Source organism: Hippopotamus amphibius, chromosome 2, assembly GCF_030028045.1.
Source record: "Hippopotamus amphibius kiboko isolate mHipAmp2 chromosome 2, mHipAmp2.hap2, whole genome shotgun sequence".
Lineage (NCBI taxonomy): Eukaryota > Metazoa > Chordata > Mammalia > Artiodactyla > Hippopotamidae > Hippopotamus > Hippopotamus amphibius.
The window spans coordinates 228,078,709-228,095,096 of NC_080187.1; the positions used below are offsets into that span (position 1 = coordinate 228,078,709).

Here is a 16,388-nt window from a genome sequence, read left to right on the forward strand (position 1 = left end):
GTATTGTCTCTTCTCCACTTCTCTGGAACGCGTATGAGATGTAGGTTGGAATCTTCTCATCTTCTCCATGTCTTAATTTGTACATGATGCCTCTTTAGCTTGCAACATTGTTCTCTAAATTCTTCAGATTTACCTTCCAATTTACTAATTTTCTTTTAAGGGAGGTCTAACCAGCTATCCAACTTAATCATCTGAGTTTTGAAATTTAAGAACTACATTTTTCATTTCTAGAAACTCTGATTCTTTGGTTTCTAAATTTGCCTAGGGCATTTTTAAAATTATTGTTCTTTTTCGGTTTTTTTATTCCCCCCTTTTTTAATTCATTGGAGCACACTTACTTTATAGTTTCTAATATTACTATACCCAAAGTTGTCAGGGGTCTGATTCTAGTGTTTATTCTACCTGCTTGCTCTCACTTTATGGTGCTTTGTAACTTATGCTGGCGAGTTTCTATCCTGCAGGACTGTATCTGGGGGAATAGCGTGGGGGTTGGGCTGAAGTTATGTCCCTCCACAGAGCTTGCACATTTGCTTCCATCACACGCTCCAGGTGTATCACCATTCTGGGAACACCTTTCTTCTTTTTTTAATGGGAAGTCTGAAACATGCACAAGCGTATAATGAGCAGTATAATGAACTCCCATGTACGTACGACCCAGTTTCAGTAATAATCAACACACAGCCCGTCTCGCTTCACCTACACACCCACTCCCTCTCCACCTGTCTCCACTGGATCATTTTAGAGCAAACCCCGGATGGCATATCATTTCACTTCAATGTATATTTCTCTTAAAAGGATGCTTAATCAAAACTACTAATTGCTTAGTATCAACAATATTGTCTGTGGTCAAATTACCCTGATTTTCACTCACTCTAATCTGTTTAAAGTGAGAGAGGGAGAAGGAGAAGTGTTAGTTTGAAACAGGATCCAAACAAGACTGGATCTACTTTTTAAGTTAATTTCTCAGCTTAAAGTTCCCAGATCAAACTGGTGGTACAAACTGAAACTCCAAGTACTTGTGAGGGCAGGCCCAGGGTTCTAGATTTTTAGGAGGTTTTTTTTTATAGACCTATTTTTCACTGAGTGTATAGCCCTTCCAGAGTCCCTGGTTTTACAACAGGATCTCAGTTTCAACTTTTTGCTTTTTACAGACCCAACACTTCCTTTCCAGCACTTGAGTGGCAATTAAACTATAAGTCCCTAACATTTTATATCTCGATTTTTGTGGTGGATACATGAGTTTATACAATTTCCAAAATTCAATGAGCACTTAAGATCTACATATTTTATTGTCTGTAAATCACATATCAATTAAGAATAAAACTCAGTTATATTTACATCAAAATCAGAAAAGCCTCCCCATCCTTCCAGGTCAGCCTCAGCACTAATTCCTTTTAGTTCTTGCGTTTTCAATTTCCTCTTCGTTTTCGTTTCTGGGGTGCCCTTATTTTCTTGCACTCTCAACGACAAGTATTTCAAAGGATTTTTATTATATTTTCTCCAGACTCTCTTATTAGTATTTTGTAGTGAGGGTCACCAAATTCTCTAAACCAGAAGTTCTCAATCAGGGGAGATTTTGCCCCCGAGAGGACATCTGGCAATGTCTGGAGACATTTTTGGTTGTTAGAACTCAGGCCGGAGATGCACTGCTGGCCTCTAGCAGGGAGAGGCCAGGGATGCTGCTAGACATCCTACAGTGCACTGCACAGTTCCCACAATGAAGAATTATTTGGCCCCAAATGTCAACAGTACCAAGGATGAGAAACCCTTTTTTGCAAAAGGGACTAGATTACCCTTATTGCGGATGTTTGGCTTTTACCCTTGCATCTCACAATGACATAGTGTGGTCTTTAGGTATCACTTATGATGAAAACATCTTGCCTGAAAATTTACTACAGAATTCCCCAAGAAGATATTTTCAAAATGAAGCGTAGGAAAAAGAAGGGATTTTGGCAAATATGTCTTCATGTTTTACATCCTTACAATGCTGACAGATCCAAACTGCTGTTAGTATTACCATGTCAAAATTAATCACAGAACAAATTAAAGGACTTCAGAGCTAAAATTAGGAACCTTAGAGATCACCATTTAATAATGAGAAGTTTGTATACCTAATGCATATATTTGACAGGTTATAACTTTACATTCTAATCTAATGTTCACCGGTAAGTTATTGCCCAAGATACTCTGGCTAGGCAATGAGCAGTCAAGCTGGATCTCCTTTGGTGGTAACGCAACTGAAGAATACCATCCTGAGCTCAACATCCCACTAAAAGTGCTGCCTAACATGCTTCTGCCCCAATATTCATGATACAGCATTTACGGTGTCACACTGGTTGCAAGATAGGCAGGACATGGGCTTCAAAATGTGGGAAAGTCTACCGATCTTATTTATTATTATTATTTAAGATTCTAGGAAAATAACAAGGCAAAGAGAGTAACATAATGAACACAAATTTTTTTTATCAAACAGCTTAAGAAATAAAACATTATAGATATGACAGAAGCCCCCTGCCCAACTCTCCGGATCCCATCCTCTTCCCTCCCGGAGATAACCACTCTCCTCAATTAGGTGTTTATCACTCCCAGGTTTGTTTTTATTTTCACATTACATGTGCAATCCATATACATATATGGTATAAACAGATAAACGGTATCAAACACATCTTCTGCAATTTTCTTTTTGTTACTGATAATTTCCTGCATTTAACAGCTACAGGAATCAAATGGAACTGCTGAATATGTTCAGCTTCTCTATCTCCAGAGAGAAACTCATCTGTGACTGGGCTGAATTTGTCCCCAAATGCACCTGCCTACAGTGCTGTGTGCCCTTTTCTACTACATGGTAATGAAACTGGCAACTGAAATTCACACCCTTCCACCAAGAGAAAAGAGTATTCACCAAAACCCACAAGCCCCAGGTTCAGTTGTATAAAATCCACTGGTCTAAAGAGTTTTCCTCAGGCTTCTACAAAAAAGTGGTCATCAAATCTGGGTAGTGAATTCATTGCAACTATTTATACACAGAATTCACTACGCCCATCTATTGTGTTTTCCAAGGAATATTAACATCAGTAAAAGATACTAGATTTGACCAATCTATTTTCAGATATAAAACATAACAAGTCTGCTAAAGCAGACCACTGAAAACATAAAAGCCTTCATTTATAGGTGAGTAAAAGAACATAAAGCCTAGATATTTTTACCCCTCCACTTCAGGAGGCGAGTAGAGGGGTGAGAGAGAGAAGAGTAGACATTAGCTGGGTTTTAATAGTTCTTCTACGGACTCAAGGAGAGTCAGATTTAGACCAGGAGGCTGCCCGGAGGGAGACAGCTGACGTGATTATTGCTCTCCTCCCAGATACACAGCCGGGCTGCTGACCTTTTACACCGCGCAAGTTCAGCAGCTGTTACTGAGGAGACAGACATTGGTGCTCTAGAGCTTCACGGAGGGATGGATTCAGGCAGGAGAGGACCTCAAAGTGCACTGCTGATTAGGCCTAACCCATGGCTGGTTCAGGGAGAAAGATGAGCATTCTAAACACACCCCCAAACAGAAAACAGGTGTTTGTGGTCTTCAGGACAAGGTATAGATCAAGTCCAGAAAGTCTTTCAAGAAAAAACAATGTTTTTAAGTGATCCTTCCTTTGCCCCAGACCCCTGCAGCAAGGACTTAGACTGACTGCTACCATACGGTCTCCCACTTCTGTTCCGCAAATAGTCCTTGAGTGAAGTAGGACCCAAGAAATAACAAAATAAGTAGAGAGGAAGCAAGACACCAGGTATGAGTATCAATCAGGGCATAATGTTTTAATATGCTTACTACCTAATTAGGTAACAGGGTGATCAGTGATCTTACACAGAATTAAAGTCAGAAGGCTTTGGAATCACAGAAGTAAGTGACCAGGAAGATTAAAAAAAAAAAACTTCAGGTGAGATGTTTTATCATGAGTGACAGCTAGACACAAAGGTGAAGGTGGCATCACAATACAACTGCAATGGAGATTTCGGCTTAGTGCTGCAAGGTAGTCTAGGAAACCATAAATGGACCTAGTTCAAGCACTAAGGGCCATGATGCAGCAATGCCCAAACTGCACGGGAACGAACAACTTGCTGGGAAAGAGAGAGCACACAAAAATTCAGTGGACACACTGACTGAAAGTGTGCTTACAAATCACCAGGCTACACCCACCTCCCAAGTTCACCTAGGTCACGACTGTGTTTACAATCCTTATGGCTTTTCCTTACCTAAGTATGTCACTGACAGTAATTTCAGGGATAAACTTCTGAAGGTGCTTCACTGTTGCACTGAGAAAACAGGCTTTGTACATTTCATTAACGCCATAGGAGAAATTCTGGAACACCAGTTTAATCAAGCCACTGAAAGCAAAGAAAATAAAATCTCTATGAGAGAAAGGAATTCTTTACTATTATATAACACCTTTACAACTATTCGATTTGGGGGTGGGATGTGGCATCACAGAAATCTATGCAAAGTCAGAAAAACCACATATTAAAATCAGTTTTGGGCCTACGTAAGAAAGAACCTTCATCAAAGGAATACTTTTCAAACTCCAAAAGTAAACACCCTTTAAATTCAAATTCCCAGGGAATGCTGGTTTCAAACCAGGATTCTATAAAGCCTGTCAACACCAAGCCTTTCTAATGCAATGTTACATGCTTTCAAAACACATCTAAAGGGTATTACAGATCTTTAAATCAGGGCATTAAACATGTGCGACGTTTGCCCTACTTTTCTGTAGTCGGCCAGCGGTAGGAGACTCCAGCAGTGATTTTCAAGTGAGACTCTGGGGAGCCTACGCACATATGTATTTTCACAACCACACACTGCTTGGAAGCCTCACCCTAAACCTGTTTCAGAATCTGTGCAGGGTGAAATGCAAGTATAGCTTGAAAAGCTCTCCAGTGATTCTCATAATGTGAAACCCTCTAGAGAGCAACACTGCTAAAAGGACAAAATACTTCACTGAGTTATTTCTTACAATAGTAAACAATCTGCATTCTAGGTCAACACAACAGTATTGTTAGTTTCCCACAAAAGGAAACAACCTTGCTTATCAGCAGCTTCCCCAGAGGTTTTCAGAATCATGCTGACTGGCCTGAAATGATCTTATCAAAGTAAACAGAACGAGGTCTGCACTGTCAGATGTGTCACCACTTTTGGTCTTATTCTCCTTAACCAAGACATCACGCTAGCTCATCAGAATGTTCTTCAAGTAGTTAAAAGGTTATGCTTATTCCAAAAGCTCTTAATTTGGGTTAATTAAAAAACCAATATGCCAATCATAAATATGAAGATTTATCCAATAAACAGAATACCAAGAAAGAAAAAATTCCCATATTAAAAATATAAGCACATAAAATCATTTTTTTAAGGAAATAAAGTTACCTCTTGATAATTATATCCACAATATCTCTGGCACTGAAGTCGAAGGGTCTGTAGCCCTCTCGTTTAAAGGCAAGAATTGCATTTGGCCCTAGCCAAATACTGCCATCCATCCTTGGTGTAAAGTGAACTCCTAGAAAAGGAAATCGGCTATCTGGGACCTATGGATTTACCAGAGCAAAGAACTATTAGCCCCATTTCATACTGCATTATATCACACATGCAAACATTCAACTGGTAAAATAAAACACTTTCTTCCCATGCATCTGATTTACATTACTTTTGATCCGTACTCAGATAATACTTTTCTATTTACATGCTTCTGCCTAGAAATGCCACACAGGAAACTTGATGCTATGACAATAAGGCACACTGTTCCATCTATTGCTCTTTCTGGGTAAAGAGAAAAGCCAACTGTCCTACTTTAGGTTCTTCCCCGCCCCTACCCTCCCCAACTAGAGATATATGTGGCTAGCAAGTAAACTCAGAGCTGCCAGAAAAAAACACACCTTCATAGCATAGGCTTTTGTAAAGTGGGAATGGAATACGTTGGAGAGATGAAATGGAGGTTTTGGCAAGGTAAAAAAAACATTAAATAGCTGAATATTGGTAGTTTGACCTAGTAGTTCCAGACAGAAAAATGAGCTTTTCATTTAAGCAGCTCTGTCTTCTATACCATGAAACTACAGAGTGGCCATATCCCCTTTTTTGCACGTATAGATAGTGAACTGAGAAAGTGGGTTGGCATCTGGGCATGCTATATGGAAAAGTTCTCTTCTGAGTACTCCTTCCACCAGAGAGGTGCAAGAATCAGGTTCTTTCTTCACAGCCCTTCCCACGGTGCACTCAAGCTTTCCTCTACTCATGGCTAGTAATTATCATTTAATGACTATGAAATCAGAATAAAGATTTGGGGATTTAACTGCAAGAGAAGCAGGTGAAATGACTGCACCAAAAGCCCTTCAAAACACCCTACTTCCAGCCCTGGGAAAAGGTTTTGTTTCACTCCCCTTTATGCTCACAACCACCTTGAGCAGGCAGAAGCATCACTACCTACCGGATAAATATTTCCTTTTACAAGATAGCGTTTTTCCGGCTTCAAGAGCAGGTAATCTCCCCGGAATGGTACAATTCTTGGATTGGGATTGCAGCCACTCAACTCAGAAATACGGTCCGAGTAAAGTCCTGCACATGTCACAACATACTGACTTCGAACCTCCTCTCCCTGGTGCAAGAGAAAAGAACCATGACTTGTGGGAAGCAGAAAGAATAGGTGGGGGAAGGGGAGAGGGAGGGCAGAATAAATGACAGAAAAGATAATAAGGGCACAGATACAGGCGTCTTTCTTTTTATTCCTCTTAAAAGAGGAAATTAAATACAAGTATCAACAAAATAAGTTCTGTGGCATTTAGGTGGCAGGTTGGAACTTAGGGCAGGGGCACATGAGAGGATGTCACCTTACATGTTGTACTTAAATCTAGACATACAGTAGTTGACCTAGCGAGGATACCTAACAAGCCACACACACATACACCCTTATTTTACTAAAAGACCTAGCGTGGAACTTAACTACTTGCTGCGTAAAGCAGCAAACTTCATTTAGGTGGCCCCAACCAATCTGGCCTCCTTTGTATTTCAGATAGCTTCTCCTGTCTTACCTAGGAGTAATTTATCTTGTTACTCTCAGGTTGCTTCACATTCAATAACCTTGCTCAGTTCCGACTGTAACCTACCCACCAACCAATTTCTCCTTTCTAATCAGTATCAACTTTGCAAACTGAGGCTACTTTCAAAAACTCACTCATTCAACCCATATTTCCTAAGAATGCACACTACGGTCAGGGTCTGCTTTAATGATTAGGAGACTTTCTGAAGCCTTGGAGTTCTCACCTGCCTCAACATTCTTTCTTTCTTTCTAGCTCTTATTGATTCATCCTTATTCTGGTGCATCCTATTTTTGCCTAGCTACCAAGATAAGCCTCTTTTCAAGAGTTAAACAAGTCACATTTTCGACAAAAATCAGATGAAACTTCTTTGCAGTGAATTCAAATTAGCTAGACTAAACCATAAAAGTTTTAAGATGCTTGAAGTCAAAGGACGTCAACAAAAACAAAAGTAGGTTAATATCTTTCCTGTTCATCTAGAGTTATATACCAGAAATACAAAAAAAATTTTTATGTGATATAAATCTAGTATTTACTACTTCAAAGGTCAGCAATTCTTTTGTTCTTAGAACATAAAATGAAGATAAGCCTTATAAGTGTATAGACAAGAAAATTTGTAGAATGGTACCAGAATGCAATAACCTAGAAGTTCTCTTTTAAAAATTCAAGGGACAATTCCAAAGGAAAAAATGATTAAAAACTGTCATTTGTCTCTGAAATCGGTTTATGCTATATATGAAACATTAAATTCAATAACATTAATTTCACACCCAAAATGGAAAATTTGAATTTACACTGAATTATTTGTTCAAACATAAATTTCTTGAAAAAAATAAACTATGCATTGCTATTGCTATTTCATACGTGAAACAGACATTTTCCCCATATGCAATCTATAAATCTTTAGTTTGCAAATCCTCTCCCCAAAAGCTTATTTAAAAAATTTTCTTTTAACCTGTCATAAAAGCACAGATGTTCAACTTGGTAAGTTGATAATAAAATATATTAAAATTATATTTTAAATTTTAAATTATATTATGCAACTATACTAAAAGAAAATGCCAAAATAAAAGCCGCAACTATAGCAACTGTGGGTGAAGCACATACCCACTGGTACCCCACAGGCCCCTGCATCTCCGGCATCACATGATGCCGTACTCTAGTGAACATGTTCCTTACGTGAGGGCAGGGGCAGAAACACTTCTTTTTTTTTTCAGCTTTATAAAAGTTTTTACTAAATGCTTCCATCAGTTTATTTTATGTACTCCTTAAAAACAAAAAAATCACAGGTTTGATATTAATGCTTTCAAGTATTGCACACCAAAGAAAGCCAATTCTCACTGACGCTGCAAGTTGGTCTGTGTTCTCTTTACTTCTGTTTACCAGGTAATCTTCAATCATTTCTGCAAAGAGACTTCTCAAGAGTATATGCAAGAGGTAAAAGCTGGCCAGTAACTTTATGAAAACAGCCTGAACCACAAGAGAAGTCCATTCCCCCTTAAGGCCCATTCGATTCATCACTAACAAACTGCACAAAAGTCATCATTTCTTGAATGAGAGCAAAAGCTTTTGGTCTCTCCTCTTCACTTGGTACTTTAACAATTATCTTGCAAATTCCTTGAAGTCAGCGTATGTTTCAGGGAGCTCTCCATACTCAGTATCATTTTCATCTACTGGGACAACTAAGCCTGAATCAGGAAACGTCTTTGTCATGACTTTCTTATCTCTGTTTCATCTTCATGCCTCTGTGCACTTTTCATCTCTGTTTTTCAAGAGACTAGATTTCTTTTTTATCTGTTACTTAAGTTTTCCATCAAAAAAAAGTTGACTGCAGCAAAGACATTACCTCCGTTTTGATCAATTATACAATTGTTCTTTGCTCCCTCTGTACCCACACACACAGGAAGTTCGCCACGAGACTCCCTGAAAGACCCCACGTGGAACTGCGCTCTACCATCTCCAATAATAACTGTCTGGAACTCAGGAGAGTCACAGTAAAACCTCCAGCGAAGGTTAAAATCGGGCTTGCTGGTTTTTCGTTCATTTTACATTTCATAAAGACCCACCGATCGAAGCCCAAGGCTTGCAGAAAAGTGAGTCAGCTGACTTCTCAGAATCAAGCTCTACACAGAAATTCCAGAAGTGGCAGAATCTTCAGGCAGAGGAAGCTTAAAATGATTTTCTACCGCTTTTCTAAAGTCACTGGAGACATCGGCTTCACCGGATTCACTCCTCCTTCCCATCAGCTGTGTTCTCACGGAGCTGTGCCTCCCCAGCGGGCCCCCACGCCCCGCGTGGCCCACCCTCCTGCCCCCTAATCCGCTTCTGAATGGAGACCCAGTTGCTCTGCCACTTACGGCACATGCTCCAGCAGCTTGGGTGGGGACTGCGACGTGTGGCCACAGCACTGCTGCACAGAGCCTGCGGGAGGCCCTGCACGTGGGACACAGCACAGAACCCGAGGATGCTGCAGGAAAGTCACACCATCCTCTGCAGGTAATTAGCCTCCTTCTGAGAAAGGGCTTCTGCCTTTGACCCAACACAGGTCACCGAGTTACCATGTGAACGACCCATTATGAACTAGGTATTGTCTGACTTACCAAGCCGTAACACTGGGTGTGTACACAGCACTCTGTCATCAAGGGGAAGCGGAATATACAAGATCAGGGTTGTACAGGTCCTGCAGGCAAACGTACACTGTGCAGGCAAGTGCCTCAAATTCCCATGACCTCTACTACTACATCATCTCCTGCCTCCCAGCCTGCCCCCATGGCCCCATGGCTAGTTCTCTGTGATCAGCTGACCAAAGCAGAAAGAAACACAGGCCTGGTTTACAAATGGTCCTGCACATTCTGGCATCACTCAAAAACGAGCAGCTATCGCACCAGAGCCGCACTCGGGAGCAGCCCTGAAGGGCTGTAGCGAAGGCTCATCTTCCGAGGACAGAGCACTGAACGTCATACTTGGTTCCTTATCTCACCTAGAAGGAAACATGGCTAGAAGTACGGATCTACACCGCTTCATGTGCAATGACTAATGGTTTGCTGGGTGGCCAGAAAAAGGAGCTCTGGAGAAAAAGTGTGTAGTTGGACCTCTCCAGACAGGCTCAGGTGAAAAAAGATACTTGAGTTCTATATGAATGCTCGTTAACAAGTGAAGAGGAAGGAGAAGATTTTAATAATCAGGAGACAAGATGACCTGCTCTGTGGACGTGAGCTGGCCTCTTTCCCCAGGCACCCCTGTCCTCATCCAACGGCTTCATGAACTAAATGGTTACGGCAGCAAGGAGGTAACGCGTAGGCTCAGCAGCAGGGATTTAACTCACCAAAGCTGATCTGTTTACAGCTGCCACTGAATGTTTCCAGCAGAATCAACAGAGCCACTGATATGGTCCCTGCACCATTTCAGTCAAAAACCAAAGGCAGCACTCATCCTCACTGGAACAGACACTTGCTCTGGACAGAACTTCGTCTTCCCTGCCCACAATGCTTCTATGGAAACCACCATCTGTGAACTTATAGGATGCCTATTCACTGCTACGGTATTTCACTCAGAAGCATTACTTCTGGGCAGTGAGCTTATTTTACAGGAAATGGTGCATAACACTAGGCTCATGCTTGAGGAATGCACTGATTTTATCATTTTCCGCACAATCTTGAAGCTGCTTGGTAACAAAAAGCAGAATGGGCTTTTGAAGATTCAGTAACAGCACTAGCTCGCTGGCAACACCTACAGGCCTGGGCAACGTCTTCCAGGATTCTCTACGTGCTCTAAACCAGTGACTACTGTGTGGTGCTGTTTCTCCCACAGCCAGGATTCACAGGCCTGGAAATTAAGAGGTAGAAAATGGGAGTAGCTCTTTATTATTATAATACATTTTTTTTTGTTTCCTATCCCTACAACTTCTGGCTCTGATGTTCTAGAGGTCCTAGTTCCCAAGGGGAAAATGCTTCCATCAGAGAATGAGCAATGGCTGCATTAAGTGAGAAACTGACACTGCCGTACTTGGCCGCTTTGGGTTCATCCTGCCAGCGAATCAACAGGCGGGGGGATTCCTGTTCTGAGTGGGTTAACGGATTCTGACTCTCAAATAGAGACTGAGCTGCTACCACACAGAGGGCTCAGGGGTGATAAAGAGAAGTATGTCTGGAATGCAGCTCTCCTGGGATATGTCTTAGTTTCCCCACGTACTATTATAAAAGTTAATGGCAAGTACCACAACCCCAAACCAGCAGGGCTGCTAACAGCACAGGCACATCAGGAATGAGAGCTTGAGTTACCCCACCAAACTAGGAACCGTGACCAGTTGAGAGGCTTGCCAAGGGCCAACGGACTATGGAATGAGGAGGGGAAGAAGGGAATTATAAATATCAGCTACGACCACACGACCGGGGACAGCAGTGAGGCGTGTCGGAGCTATGGCTATTTCTTCCTCATTTTGAAATAAATATATTTGTCTATAAATTACCCAATTCTTTCTTTATCCTCATTATTATGGACTGAATTGTGTCCTCCCCAAATTCATACACTGAAGTCCTAACGCCCAATGAGACTGTATTTGGAGACAGGGCCTTTAGGGAGGTAATCAAGGTTAAACAAGGTCACAAAAGTGGAGCCCTAATCCAACAGGAATGGTGTTCTTATAAGAGAAAGAGACACCAGAGACTGCTCTCTCCCTCTCTTTCTCTGCACACGTGCACGCACAGAGAAAAGGCCACAGAAGAACATAGTGTGAAGGCAGTCATCCACAAGCCAAGAAGCGAGATCTCAGCAGAAACCAATGCTGATGGCACCCTGACCCTGGATTTCTAGCCTCTAGAGCTGTGAAAAAATAAATTTCCGTTGTTTAAGCCACTCCATCTGTGGTATTCTGTTACAGCAGCCCTAGACGACTAACGCACCCATCTCTGCCACTTTCCCATTATCTAATACAGGGTTTCTCGACTTCGGTACTATCAACATTTGTGGCCGATACCTCCTTGTTATAGGGGCCTGTCTCTCACATTGTAGGATGTTTATCAGAATCCCTGGCCTCTACCCACTAAATGCCAGTAGAACCCCCCCCCCCACCTCTTCTACTAGATGTGATAATAAAAATGTCTCCAGATATTGCTAAATGTCTCCTAGGAGGAAAAACTGCCTCCAGTTGAGAACTACTGATTCTCAAAGGGGGAGGATCTCAAACTGCAGGATCAAACTGCAGGACCTCAAAGGGAAAGAGTGACAACTAGCAAAGAAATGAACATTCGTGATCAATAAAGTAGACTTCCTGTAGAGTAAGCACGTCGCACGTCTTCAGGTGTATGAAGGAGAGCTGCACCTTGCGGATGGAAGCATAATTTTTCTACTCTCTTTACCTGGAAGTTAAATGTGGTTATAAGGGGTGTGAATGGATGCCAAGTTGAAAAGGGATGAACCGCAGGGGTTATACTGGGAATGATGCCTCCCTATATGGTTCCAACTTAAAGCTGACCAAACAGGAATTGCATGGGATTTGGCAGGCAGTACAGCAGCAGCCACTATTCTCTGAAAGCCATTCTAGTCTAACGAAGTGACAAACACCCCTGCCAAGTAAATTACAGCTCTGCATTCAGCTTGCTTCCCAACTACCAACCCTACTGGCCAGGCACTGCTCCAGCCCACTAATGGGTGCAGACAGAGGCAGGAGCTTCCTGTAACTCCTCAAGAGCTTCCTGCCTGCATTCCCACGTCAGCAGCTGGACACACCTGGCTCCTCAGACAGGCGGGAGATGTCTCTGATCTACCAACTCCCCTTCTGAACCTTCACTTCCTGGATCCTTTCAAAATTGTGTGAGGCCTCATTCCTATAATATACTCATTGATGACTCTCCTCTCCTGGCTGAACTCTGATCGTTCAGTGCACACACAGCTAACACAAAGCGTCCGTGCCATTCAATACCTCTCGGTTTGGACGACGAGAAGGTGAAGACAAGCAGCCCATCTTCTCTGTACAACCTGCTCCCTGCCCCCAGCCAGTTAGCAGAGAGCTAATAAGTGAATGCAGATAAGCAGGAAGAGCAAAACGTCCACCAGTTTTTATTACTCCAAGTGCTTATAATCCCATCCTTTGCCGGCACCATCACTTTATGAAGACATTTCCAAGCTGAAACCCTTCTTAGAATGAAAGCTGTTACACTGCTCTCAAAGGGTTTCTCTCAGAATAACTTTTACATTAGATAAATTTCATTCAGTGACATAAAATACAGCCCTGTAATTAATTCAACTTTTTAAGAAAGGAGATGGCATTAAAATAGATGAAAGTAGTTTTGCTTAAGAACCTTTACCTTTGTATTCCTTATAACAATTGGATATTTCATCCCTGAAAAAAAAATTAGTGAAAAATTTATTTTTAGCAAAAGAAGGCCTACATTAAAGGAAATATTATTCTAGTAATAAATTTAAAGGGTGGTCTCTGTCATGACCATGATTGCCCCCAACTTTTCTTTAAGTTTTTTTACCAAGTTACAAGATTAAACTAGCCCACATTTGATAACATACAAAACTCTGGCATGTTTTCAGCATATTTTATTTTAATTCATTTAATCCATGCTTATAAACCACTCCCCGCCTCAGCGCCAACACAGGCAGTTCCAGCTTTCCTGTGAACTGTAATCCTAGAATACAGGCTATAAAACAGATCATCGTATCAGTATGTGTTTTCCCACAGGAGTAATGCTCTGACACTTGTTGTTCAAGTGTTAGTTATCTGAATCCTTCCAGATTCTAGGTTGTATAGAGAAGTAAGAGGTATCACAATACAAAATTTCCAATGATAAACTACTTATAAAATTAGTTCTCAATCAGATACACGTGATCTCAAAAACCTATAAAGCCTATGTGCAGCAGGTAAAAACTACGATCTGCTGACTTGTACCATAAACTCGATGGGTCACGGCACCTGCCTGACAACATCGACTATTTAACAACCCTGCTCCTCACCTTAGGGTCTAGGAAGACACTGGGAGGGTGATTCAGACAGCCCAGATCTCCTTAAAAACCTGTCAAGGAAGAATGAACTGAGCACTACTTTTTTCCTCCTTCAAATTTCCCAACAACAAATTAGCTTAAAAGCTAATTCATTTGCTTTAAAAAAAAATTTGTCCCCAAAGTAGAATAAAACAAACTCTAAGTGCAGGCTACAATGGGGGAACTGGGGGATGGGGGTGGGGGAGTTCAGAATGGCTGGGTCCTGTTCCATCCCCAGATAGACTGATTCGGAAAGACTGCTAACATCTGCATCTTTAACAAGCATCCCCAGGGGATTCGGATGCCAACCTACTGGATAGGGAAGCGTCTGGGGGCTAACTTTCCATAAACAGACTTGGCAGTTCGGGTCTTAGCACCAGTCAGGAGTGTCCCACCAGTGCCTAGTTCTATCAGCACAGGACTCACTAGAAGTGCCGGTTCTCACCCTCATCCCTTCTGCACCTGCCTCCAGCTCTGCACCCTACTGTAGCTTATCTCCTAGTGGCCCTCCTGTCAGCGCTACCCTAGGCAAAAACAGTCCCAATTTTGTTTAGAAGTCAGTTCACGTATTCAAAAGAAAAGACAAGGAGAGCTTACCATCTTTACTTTTTGAAGGGCTTTCTTTAGCCATTTCAATATCTCCTACTTCAAAACTGGTCAAAATGGAGCCACCTGCTTCTTGGAAATCCTGGGCAAACGACAAAGCCACCTGCCGATAGTCCACAATGCCAGTATAAGGACAGTCAATGGCCATTAGACCCTGGAACAGAATTGTGAAAACGTCAAGACAATACAATTAAAATTCACTGAGGACAGGCTGTCCAACAAATTTGATTTGGGGCTGAATTTTTTTACTGTTTGTACTGATGGATAACACACAATTAGCCTTTCCTGGCAAACATCTGATAGTCTTAAAGAAGATAAAAGTGCTCAATTCAATGCCTCAATCTGATATTGAATACATATACAATTTACCTAACAGATAAAAGAAATAATACTAGCTCAATAAGAAAACCTCTATAATCAGGGAATCATTCTCCTCCTTAGAGGAGTTAGTTTATCCAGGCTCTTCCAGTTGCTACAATGTGTTTCTCAGTTTTATTTATCCCTCACCATATCTGATTCTGAGTCAAATTCTGTATCACCAGTTATATTTTAAATAAACTACAGAGATTTTCCCAGTAGTATATGTCACGCACACTCAGCGAGAGCTCAGCTGTCCACAATGTTTGCAGAGTGTTGATCTGATTTGCTGCAGAATCTATCTTCAAGACTACAACTACTGAATGGAGATTTTATGTGGTGAATTCAAACTTTCTCTTCAGGTTATACGAGAAATTAATGGCCTGGGTCTTTTGTTGCTATGTTGGTGTGTGTGTTGCCACTCAAAACATGTTTAAACTCTGAATGACCTACTACCACACCTATTTAATTTTTTGGAATAAGTGTTCTGTGTGCATTGGTTTTTTCTAATTCTAAAGAAAAGGACAGGAGCAGAATTTCACACACTAAGTACTAACTGCATTTTGGTGAATCCCTTGGAAAGGGAACCATTTTCTGTCGCCATATTGAATATAAGAGCATATCAGTTCTCCCAATCAACTTCCCCTGAGAGGGCTGCCTGGCTCCCAGGACCGCTAACAACCAGAAGCTGAGCGCCGCCAGGAAACGCCGCCGTCCTCCCGTGTGGCCAGCACCACAGGGCTGCTGCAGTTCCAAAGTGGTATCTGATAACAGTATTTTAAATGCCTCGTCTGCATTCACTGCTCCACCCCTACCCGCTATGTTCGCCTGCTTGGCCTTTCAAAGCCTTGGACTTTGCCACCCATCCCTGACCAATGCTTCCAAATGGCCAGAGGCCACTGAAGGTGAAGGCTCACGAAGGGCCTCACAGTCTCTTTTCACGCACGGAACATAGCACTTGGCAAATTTCACCATTTTCCTGACAGTGTTTCTTCAACATGTGAGAGCATTTGCCAAAAAGAGGAAATCATTCCTTCTGTTTCAATACAGCAGGCACACATAAGATTTTACATTAGAATTACATTGCCTGAAATCCCTAAATTCAGAGGCCAAATAAGCATAATTCAACTTCAACCTACAAATGGTATTTGGGTACAATAATCTTGGAAGCTAACTTAGGATAATGCTAAGAGTTTAGTCACAAAAAACTTCCTTATGAAGCATAAAACTATGTGACAAGGACGGTAACAGAGGGATAAAACCATGCTGTAAGAGTGCTTCACATCAATAGTTTTTTATACTCCTAAACATCCCCTTTATTCACCTTCTCCTCCTATAACCCAGCACACGCCTGACACACAGAAGGC

The 16,388-nt window shown here is 41.6% G+C and overlaps 1 protein-coding gene and 1 pseudogene across 2 annotated transcripts in view; both read right to left on the bottom strand.

Moving 5' to 3' along the window:
* The window catches only part of L2HGDH (L-2-hydroxyglutarate dehydrogenase), a 44,151-nt gene that overhangs the window by 5,842 nt on the left and 21,921 nt on the right, over window positions 1-16,388 (bottom strand). For both annotated transcript variants that reach the window (XM_057723790.1, XM_057723789.1), the window contains exons 5-9: window positions 14,656-14,818; window positions 13,377-13,411; window positions 6,465-6,632; window positions 5,411-5,568; window positions 4,249-4,380 (exon numbers count right to left, since the gene is read on the bottom strand). In XM_057723790.1, the coding sequence (XP_057579773.1) occupies window positions 4,249-4,380; window positions 5,411-5,568; window positions 6,465-6,632; window positions 13,377-13,411; window positions 14,656-14,818 (656 nt within the window). The remainder of the gene's footprint in view (window positions 1-4,248; window positions 4,381-5,410; window positions 5,569-6,464; window positions 6,633-13,376; window positions 13,412-14,655; window positions 14,819-16,388) is intronic.
* LOC130845931 (histone PARylation factor 1-like) lies at window positions 6,640-13,363 on the bottom strand (annotated as a pseudogene).